The 10495-nt window shown below is 51.2% G+C and overlaps 1 protein-coding gene across 1 annotated transcript; it reads left to right on the top strand.

The window, feature by feature from the left end:
* Positions 1-4707: 4707 nt before the first annotated feature.
* On the top strand, positions 4708-5691 carry LDBPK_331550 (hypothetical protein, conserved; the record flags this gene model as incomplete). The annotated part of the gene is made up of 1 exon (XM_003863933.1): positions 4708-5691. The coding sequence occupies one exon, from the start codon at positions 4708-4710 to the stop codon at positions 5689-5691; it is 984 nt and encodes a 327-aa protein (XP_003863981.1).
* Positions 5692-10495: the final 4804 nt, after the last annotated feature.

Raw genomic sequence — 10495 nt, forward strand, 5'->3', positions numbered from 1 at the left:
AACAATGGGCCGAGACCTGCGCGCGCCCCGCTAGACACCCTGCCCCCGTCCCCTCGTGCGCGCCGCCGCACACATGATGAGACTCTTTTTTTTTCGCTGCCGCTGAGCGCCCCGTGCGTGGGGCGGCACGTGATGCACACATGGATACACTACACTGTAGAACTGTCGTTTCTCTGACGGCGCTGCGGCCCCCTGTCCCCTGTGTCCTTCCCCCACCCCCGCGCGCGCCGCGTCATCGAGGTCTTCGTGTACCCCGTGCGCCCCCACTCGTGACTGAAGCAGCTGAGGCGCTGGCGTTCTCTGGCGTGTGTTGGGGAAATAGGTGTGCCAACTGTTTTGGCTTCTACATCGTTCCCAAGGCGAGAGATGATGATTCATCAGCGATGGTGGTGAGCTCGGAGGCGCGGGTACCTGCTTCGATACGGCAATGGTGGACGGGTCGGGAAAAAGGCAGAGGTGTGAGTTTTGATGTTGCCGCATGACGATGTAGAGACGTTACATTAACGGTCGTGCTTTGCGCCACGGTTTCTCCGTTACAAGTCTTTTTTTGTTGTCCTCCTGCACGCAAGGCGGATTCATTCAAAGGAGGGACAGCGGATAAGGGGAAGATATCGTGCGCATGTGTGGACGAAAACCCAAAGATATGTGTGGGAGGTTTGCTTATTCTTTACCGACGAAGAGAACCTCTGCGTTTTTGCATGCCTTTCTCGGCTGCAGAACTCCTGGCATGTCAGTTGACCTGTAGATGCATGCAGAGACACTAGCACGCCCGCGAACTGCGGAAAAGACACGTGAGAAACGGAAATAAATGTCTGAACGGGAGAGGGGTAATGGGTCGTGCGTGGACTTGATAGCAGCATTCTTCCGCCCTCCCCCCCAATCTCCCGTGTTGTCTTTTCTGCCACCCGAATCCTGGCGGAAACGACGCAGTGCTGCCTGCGGCGCTGCGATCCCTGATCGATGCTGCGCCGCCCTCTCGAGGCCCGCGCTCACATGTGCAATAACCATGGCCCTCTTCCTTCATTTCACACTCACATACACTGTCACTCTACCTGTTCATTCCTGATTTACATGCAAACATCACACACACACACACAACCGCACATGCGGCACCGGTAGATCCCTCGTCATTCTCCCTCCCGTTTTCTCTCTCGTTTTCTCCTTTTCAAGCTCCTTTTGCCTTTTCCTCCTCTTTGTTTGTCCTTTTCAGGCTTAGCTCGTCCATCTACGTGCCCCAACTCTCCCCCGACTCTGCAAGACTCTCTCCCTGACTGACCTCTATCCCCCCACTCTCGTCGTTTTACTTCTCCTTTTCCTTCTCCATCTGTCGGTGTGATTCTTTGTTCCTCGTTTGTCTTTTTCTTCGCGCTCAATACCGTTGTGATTTTCGGTTTTTGTGCTTGTTCTCCCCCCATCTACCCACCCACACACCCACCCTCTCCCCCTTTTCTGTGCCTTCTGCCGTTGTCTGCTCAGCTGCATACGTGTGTATCGGTGTGTACGCGCAGGGTCGTCGGAAGAAGAAACGAAAATAAGGAAGAGAGAGAAGGAAACGTGGGTGGTTTTTTGTCGTGTTTTTCTCTACTCCGCCACTTCCACGCGTCTTCATTTAGGTGTTTTTCTCCCCTTTTTTGTTTGTCTTCCGCTCTCGTTCCTTGAGAGTCTTTCTTTCTGTTTTGTTGATGGTGTGCGGAGCGTCCTACCGTGTTCCCCCACCCCTCACTCTCCCTTCTCTTCGCTCGTGTGAACGTCCGCGCGCGTAGCCGAGCGAAGATCTCTCTTGGGAGCAAACGAAAAGCACGAAGGAACCAGCAAGAGAAAGAAAAAGAGCAAGCAAGCAGGGCACGCGCCGCCTAGGGTGGTCCACGCCTTGCGGTTGCTTTTTTGTTTTCTTTTTCGAGGCACTTTTTTCTCATCCTTCTCACAATACGTGTTCTGATACGGTTGCTCACTTCTGTTGCCGCTACAGTTACCCCCTTTCCCCCTGCCTTCCATTTTCTTCTTTGATCGACATTGGCGCGGTCGGGCATCACTGACATCACTAGTCACACCAGAGTTCATTCTCTCGAAGCCACAAACAGGAAAGACGCGACCGCGCCACGCTACTCGCTCCTTCCGCGTACTCTTGTACTCGCATCCAGGTTCTCATTGATACTGTGGCATCGCACGACGCTCCTTCACCGGCAGCAGAGCAGAAGCAAAAGGAAAAAGGGAACCACAACATCCAGAGGGAAAACAGCAACCAAGTGAGAGGGTCTCAACGCAAGTGACACGGCGAGAGCTTAACGGCAACACGAATGGAAAGAAACGCAACCGACAGCCCCCTCTCTCGCACGTAGACGCGCATACGCACCAAGAAAACACGCCGCCCACGAAGACATTCATCGCTCTCGCTCCCTCGCCCGTCAGTGCTGCTCTCCTCTGGTTCACTTGTACGGGTCTACCTTCATTCGTCTCCGCGGGCCATTCTTCTTTCTCCTTCTCTTGCGGTCTTTTCCCACTGAGAAGAGGTCAGAGACACACATACACGCGCGCACGCACGCCAAAACGAGTGTCTAGTCCGCAGTCAACCACCGAAAGCGAAAGAGGGGAAAGCCTTTTTTTTGGTGTTGCTGTTGAAAACGGTAAGGAAAAGGGAGAACAGGACGGTGGGTAGAGAGATCAAGACAACGTCGTATCACGCACATCGCTCAGCACACCCCCACCTCCACCATTACTCGAAAAGGAATCTGTGGCCGCGTGCTGGCGCCTGCGTGTTAGCTGTCTTTGCCTGCTGCGGTGGCTCCTCTCAACGCTATAACTCAAAGAGCTAGCGCCTCACTCATTGGCAACCACCACGCCACGCGGCTCTTCTGAGACGACGAAAAAGGCGTAGGCGTTTATACGCCTCTCCTTTGCGTTAGCGTGTTCAACTTACGCGCCCCCCCCCACACGCACACATCACCCCTCCGCCACCACCACACGCCACACAGCCACTCCCATTCGGAATTCGTTTGTTTTTTTTTGCGTTTCTTCTGTCTTTTTCCCTTTTTCTCTAGCAATCCTCGAGACGAGAAAGGTACAATTAAACCCGATCAGCTCTCTGCAAGTCCTCTGTTTTTGTTTGTCTGCTCTACCTTGTCATCTTTTTCTGTGTGTGCGTGTGTCAGTGCGTTTGGCGCAGTTCCCGTGAGTGTTACCGTTTGGAGTGGTGTAGCAGCCCCCTGTTTCACTTTGCGCTTTCCTTCCCAAAACACCTCGTCTTCCTTGTGTCCCCTCTCATCTCGATTTCGCGCGTGCACTCTCAGTCTCCCGCCATCGCTTTCTTTGTCGTTGGTGTTTCTTTGGCAGCTCTCGAGTTAGCGTTTTGTGTGTGCGTGTGTGTGTGTGTGTGTGTTTGCGTGTGTATGTACGCCCACATCTACCCATTTCCTTTCCCTCCATTTCTTTGTTGTTTGTTTGTTGTTTTGGCTTGATCTCTCCGCTCCACTCCCACCCCCTTCTCTTTCGACTTCTCTCTGCGAGAATCAAAGGGGCTGTGTACATAGTATACTGCAGATATACATCAATACCCTTGTTTTCTGTGTAATTTACCGAAGTCGTTTTTCTTGTTCGATTTTTCGACGTGCACGTCTTTCCTCCACCCCCTCCTCTCTCTAGCCGTTCTTGTTTTCTTGTTGGGGCGTGTGCGCTTCCTGTTTCCTCTTTTTACTTTGTGCACTCTCTCTCTCTTTTCTTCGTCTCCCCCTTCGCTTTCTTACGGTTTCTGCGTTGTGTGCGTCTGTGCGTGCACGTCTCTGTGCTTCTTTGATTCCCTCATTTTGTTCGACACCTTGTTCAGGCGCTCCCTCGCCTTGTTTTTTCTCCGTCTGTGTTTTTGCGTTGTTAGCTTTTCGTTTTCCTTCGTTCTTCTCCGTCTGTCGTGAGTGTTACCTCGGTGTTGCTGTTGTTCCTTCCCTTCAGTACCCCCCCCTTCATTCTTCTCGTGCCTTCCCCCCCCCACTTCCTCTCTCTCGGTAGCGTGTGTTTGTTCTCTCCTGTTTGCTGCGGTTCTCGTGCTTGGTTTGTGACTCCTTCGTTTTCGTGCGTGTATTTTGTGCTTGTGTGTGTGCTTTCTGCTTGATGTTTTTTTTGCTAGTTTGAAACTTTCCGCGCCTCATCTCTCTTCTTTCACTCGTTCTCTTTGCGTGAGTGCGCGTTGGACCTGCTTCTCCTTTTCTCTCCACCCCTCCCCCTCCCCCCACACAGTAAATCAAGCCCCACCACCGCACTGATCTCCTGACATCTCTTTTTTGCTGTTGTTCTCTTTCAGTGAACCATTGATTAGCTTACTTGCCGTCCCCCCCTCCCCCTCTCCCAACTCGCTAATCTTTTCCAGATTGAGTTCTCTTTCTTTCCTTTCTCTTCCTTCCTATCTCTATCTTTTTTGTTTCGGTTTGGTTTGGGTGTTGTCGTTTGCTTCGCTGGTCTTGTGAACCCTCGTCATCGTTTTTCGTGTTCCGGTTTCGTCGGCACCATAAGCACACACACACACCACCCACCCCCTCGGAGCCCATCGTTCTTCCCCTTCACCTTTAAGATCGTACGGGTTTTACTCCATCGCACACCCAAACTTCCACAGACCAACAAACCACAACTCTCGCTCTCTCCCTCGCGTGATCTTAACGCACCGACCTCACGCCACAGAAGCGGAGTGCATCGTGAAATAAACAAGAAGTAAACAGAAAGATGGCACAACTGTTTGTCGGCCAGCTCCCTTTCAGCAAGTTCTTCCCCGACGATCTGCTGGACCTCTTCCGGCCATACGGGAATGTGATTGCGCACCAACTGCACATCCACCAAGGCAACGCCTTTGTCACCTATCCCACAACGGACGAAGCAGACCGCGCCATCCAGGCGCTGCACAGCAAGTGCTCCCTCGGCACACGCAGCCAGCCGATCCAAGTGATGTACTCGAAGGGGACACGCCTCATTTCGGCCTTTGGTCTGCACCACCGCTCCGTCTGCCTCTCCCGCAACAAGGATCGCCAGCGGAGCAAGGAGGAGAGTGCGACAGCCGGTGGTGCCACAGAAGATGACGCGCTGCTGAACGAGGTATCCAACCTCAACTCCTCATCCTCTAAGAACGTCATTCTCACGCCACTTATGTGCACAGCTGGTGGTGCTGGTGGCAGCGAGGAGCCGAATACGAGCTTTACCACGCTTTTCAGCAGCTACGGCGACCTTAGCGGAAAGAGCGAAATCTCTGGTGAAGAAGATGGCCGCCAGCCAAACGGTGTACACGGCGCCGTAGCTTCTTCGAACGCCTTTCTCCAACAGCAGAAGCCTCCGTCGTATCCGGTCGGTGCAGACCCGCTGGTATACAGTAGCGCTATGGGGTGGCAAATAGCTCGTCAATCACTGGTGGCGAGCACAGCTACAACTCCGCTGACTTCGGTAATTAGCAACGGCGCTACCACGCCCATGTCGGACTTGATCAACCCCTCCGCTCCTGCGCCTGCACCGACGCCTGTGACATACGTCATGATGCCGAACTCCGGCAATTCGATGCCATGTGTGATGCCGCTGTACTACGCCCTTCCCGCCTCCACAAGTGCGGCGATCGCGCAGCAACAACAACGGCAGCAACAGGCCTTAGCTTCGGCGTTGGCGTCTTACAATGCGCGTGCGGCCCCAGTCCAGATCGCATATCTCCCCATCACGCCGCAGTAGGTTCGAGGCTGCAGGCACACGTGCCCTTCGCTCACCGCCCTTGCTTGATTCCATCCTCTTTGCCCTGGCACACACGCATTGATGGCTGCGGTCCTCTTGCTTGTCAGACGGTCTGCCTAAGTGTGTGTGCTTGCGTATATATCAGTATTTGTGTGTACGCGTGCCGGTGTCTGATCTGATGTGCGTTTTTCTCCATGGGGATCGGCGTGCTGGGTCAAAGCAAAGCCTCCCTTTCTGTGAGTGCGCGCGTTTTGTGGGGGTATGGGGGAGTGCGGTTTCGGATGACGGTTGCCGGATGCCTCCTTCCCCCTCCTCCCCTCATCTCGTTCGTCTCTGCTTCTCCCTCTGCTCTCAGCGGTCGGTGGTGCTCCAAACGAGATGAGAGAGACAAGAAGTCGTAAAAAAGGAGAGACGGTAAGACATGATCATAATAAACCCTCTTCTCCTCCCCTCCCTCCTCTGACAGTGCTGCTTGCTTCATCTCTAAATGCATGTATTTGCCTGTGTGTTCTTGCTAGCATGCCTTTTCTTGCATCCATATGTACGCTACCTTTCACTTCCTCACCTTATTTTCTTGCTTTGCCCATTTGCCTTGTTTTTTTTCTGCTTCTCATCTGTCCCTCTCCCTCTTCTCCCCTCACCCTCGCGCCTCACGCAGTCCAGGTATCATCGCTGTCGACGTGCAGGCGAGAAACATAAGGAGCACTACCACTAGGCGACCTGAGCGCGCGGATCGAAAAGGAAGGCTCTCTGGTGTGTCTTTCGCCTACCACATGCTTTTGCACAGAACAACATCGAAGTCGCTTAGCACCCCTGCATATGCACACGCGTGTGTTTTCACGTCTGCTCGTGTGCTGTCTGCGGCTTTGAGGGATTCTTTTCTCACACTGTGCCGTGCGTGCTGATTGATTCGTCACTTCCTTTGTTTTTTTTTTGCTTTTCAATGGTGTTCTTGTTTGGATCCTGCATACTGGGCAGGCGTGTGTATCTGCGTGTACATATACATGTGTTAGTTTTGCGTCGCCACAGCCGCTTGAGTGCAACATCTCTGTGAAGAAAAGGCGGAGACGGGGGATGGAAAGAGCAGCGACAGCGAGACAACCAAATAAGATGCGGATTGGAGACACAAAAAAAAAGCTCACGACACTTTTTTTTTCGTGTGTGCCCGCAGCAGAGACAAACATGCCATACTTGTGTGTATTGTTGTATGTGTGCGTGTGTGTTCCCGTCGTGTTTTTGGCTGCTCGCTCGTTCTCGACCCCCCCCCCTCTCTCTCTCGCTCTCGCTCTCTCTGCGTTTTCTTTTTATCTCCGGTGCTTGGTCGTTGTCGTCGTTGTGTTTTGTGTGTGCGTGTGTTTCTCCTTGCAGCCGCTTTAACTTCCTGATATGCCGCTCTTCCTCCGTATGGGCGGTTTGCTCCTTCGACCTCCCCTTCTCTCCTTCCCTCTTGTTTCCACCACTCTCCCCTCCCCTGTCCGTTCTCGTATCTCTCCTCTCTTTGTTTCTCCTCCTTCCTCTTCCTCTTTTTGCTTTCCTCGTACTCTCCTCTCGCTTTCATTTTTTTCCGCATGCGTGGGCTGTGTTCTCTCGACCGATCTCGCTCGCTCTGCTGCGCACTCTTCTCTCCTCCTCCGACTCTACTTTTCTGTCTTGTGTTCTTTGTGCGTTGTTTGTGTGTTCCCCCTTCCTGGGCGTGAGTGTGCGCGCGTGATTATAACTCGTAAGAAAAAGAAGGAAGAAGGGAAGGCCGTGTTTCGCGTGGTTGGAGCGTCCTTCCTTCTTTTGTGCATATGGCGCTCGTTTTGTTTCTCCTCTCTCCAGGTTGGAGGGTGTGAGGGGATGTGTGATAGACATGAGCCCCTCTCTGTAGGCGCGTCATGCGCATGTGCATGAGGACTGCGCTCGCAGCTGGCTCAAGCCGACGCACCGGAACCCTTCTGTGACAAGCTTACACGCATTTATGTCGAATAACATGCACGTAAGCAGACACACACACACGCACATCAACCAAAACGCACGTAAACAGCGCATGTGTCTATACACACGTTATCGTTCTTGGGCACACAAAGGAGCGAAGGGAGGAGATGGTGGGCATGTTGTGGTCAACTGCGAATCTATACATCTTCTCTTCGTTCTGTGCTCTTGCTCACTCTTAAATTGCCTCAGCACGCAGATACAAGCAGGGATGAGGGGAAGAATAAAAAAAAAAGATAACGATTTCAGGAGAACGCAAGAAACTGGCAAAATATAAACCGCCCTTCTTTCTCTCACTGTGTTTCGCTCGCTCGCACTTCGTCCCCCCCCACCCCATCCCTTCACTCTTTCAGTGCTGCACGCACCTTAAAATTTGGTATCCATGTATTTCCCCCACCCCACCCCTCCCACCCCTTCCTCCCTCTCTTCGTATATCTTATAATCCTTCTGTTTCTTTCTTTGCTTTTCTCTTACTTTGTGTGCGTGTGCGTATTCGGCCTTTTTTGTGTGCTCTCTTTTCTGTCCTTCTCGTTATCTTCTTGTCGCTTGCAATGGTTTTTTCTTTTGTTTTCTCAGTGGACTTGCCCCACTCTTGAATAGTTATATTGAATCGTCCGCTTTATGTGTACAGCATGTTGATGCTGTCTCTTCCTCAAAAGTCAGACTCTTCCTCCTCCTTCCCCCTTCACAATTCCGGGGCGTATGCCCCCCCCCCGCTCCCCTCGTTTGGCGTTGCCGCGAGCCGGTAGTGGTGCAAGCGAAAAAAAAAGGAGGAGGGTAAACGGACACCAGATGACCAAAAGGCGCGCTCTCGGGTAGAGTACGCGAGCCTTGTATGTGTGTATGTGTGTGTGTGCTCCTGTGTATCGTACATCAGTGGGAGTGGTCGCTTACACATCCGACAAGGGCAGCTGAATAAGAAACTTGTACGAAAGGAAAAAAAACAGGAGCGGAAGCGAGCACAAAACTACACGAAAGGCAATATCAGAAGGAAAAGAAACGAACAAAGATAGGGAAAAGGCATACCAACGCCACCAAGCGGCAGCACTCGCGGGACATGGAGAGAATATATGTGTATGTGTTTGCATGTCTGGGTCTTTCTATACATATATATGTATATATATATATATATATGTGTGCGAGTGTTTAAGTGTTTGTTTCCCCGAGGTCGCTGTATATTGCACCAGTGTCGCAGACTAATGAAGGAAGGGAAGTCTTATCAGGGTGATGGAATCACTACTCCACTGCTGCGCCTCTTCTACATCACTTCCGCATACACACACATCCTTTCATCTCTACCTGCCACCGCGCCATCTCATTTTCTTGTCTTTTGTTTTTTGTTGGCGCCGTCGGTGCTGCTGCTTTCTTTGAGCCGTGGTGTCTCTGAGAACATCGACTTTGGAATGGAAATGCTCTGGCGCTCGCTCGCGAGGGCCTACGCCTCACCAACGAAAGCACATATGCAGTCTCACATATATTCTGTGAGCACTTGTAAAAGACGGCGGTAGGCACGAAGAAGAAACAGAAAATGGCACGAACACGCAGCGGATAAGCGAAGCGGCGAAGCAACTCCGCGCCAAGGCCAGAGCGTTTGCACTGCAATCGCTCGTGCCTCTCTCTGGTTTTTCCCCCAACTTGCTTCGCACGGTACTCCCTGTTGATGCTTCTCTCTTGCCTCTCTGCGTACATCTATGTGTTTACTGGTTTCTTTTTCCCTTTTCTGATCATGTATCGCAAGAAGAAATCAAAAAGAAAGAAAAGGTGTCCATGATGCTAAGACTGTTTTTTAGCATATGTGTGTGTGTGCGCGCGCGCAATAGCAATACTCACGCTGATGTTGTTTTACGTTTCTCATTCTCGAGTGTTTCCCTGCTATGACTGGTGCGGATTTTTCTATAAAAAAATATGAGACGACAAAAAAGGGGTGGGAAAGCGGCACTAGTGCTGTCTTCTCATATATATATATTCGGTCTGTCTGTCTTTCTGTTGGGTCTATTGCAGTTTGTCTTGTGCTTTTTATGTGTGCTTCTTTATATTCTTTTGTTTATATCGGATACGCAGGTATGTATGTACATGTGTGTATGTATGTGTGTATATATATATATATGTATTCCACTTCCATTTCTCCCTATTTTTTGTTTCGACATACCTCTCTTTCTACTTTCGCCATCCTTTTCCGCGCACATCGATATGTGTAAATATATATAAACATATGTGCGCACGTGGTATTGACGCCTTTCTGTCCCTACATCGTATATATATAATATACATATGCGTGTGTGTGTATGCATATGTACAGGCATCTGTCTATACGGTATATCGCCGCGTCTCTGCATTAGCTTTGGAGCTCACACACGCACGCGCGGCAAATCACGAAGGGGAAGAAACGAGGGGGGGAACAAGAACTTTGACGCATTCATCTTTGGCAAGTGGAGCTCATCGGTAGCGCACCTGCGAGACAATGAGCCTCGGCTTACTCGAAGCAACGTGCAAAATGGAAAAAAAAATTTAACAGGCCCCGCTTCGGCAAAGGCGAGCAAAAACAGAATATATGTACATATATCAAACAACAGAGAGCGCGAGTACGTTGCTCTTTCTCTCTTCTTCTTTTTCGCTTCTCCTTAGCTGTTCTCCTCGTGTTTCTAGACCTCCTCGCTGCGTATGCGTCTGCCTATATCTCTGTTGTTCTCTCGATCAAACCCTTTTGTTTATGCCTGAGTGTGTGCGTGTGTGTGTGTGTGTGTGTGTGTGTGCAAGTCTTTCTTTTTCGTCTTCGCCTACAAAAGAGTGCTTCTCATCTTCTATTTGGTACTTTAGCTTCTCTTTTTTG

The sequence above is a fragment of the Leishmania donovani genome, chromosome 33 (assembly GCF_000227135.1).
Source record: "Leishmania donovani BPK282A1 complete genome, chromosome 33".
NCBI classification, from domain to species: Eukaryota; Euglenozoa; class Kinetoplastea; order Trypanosomatida; family Trypanosomatidae; genus Leishmania; species Leishmania donovani.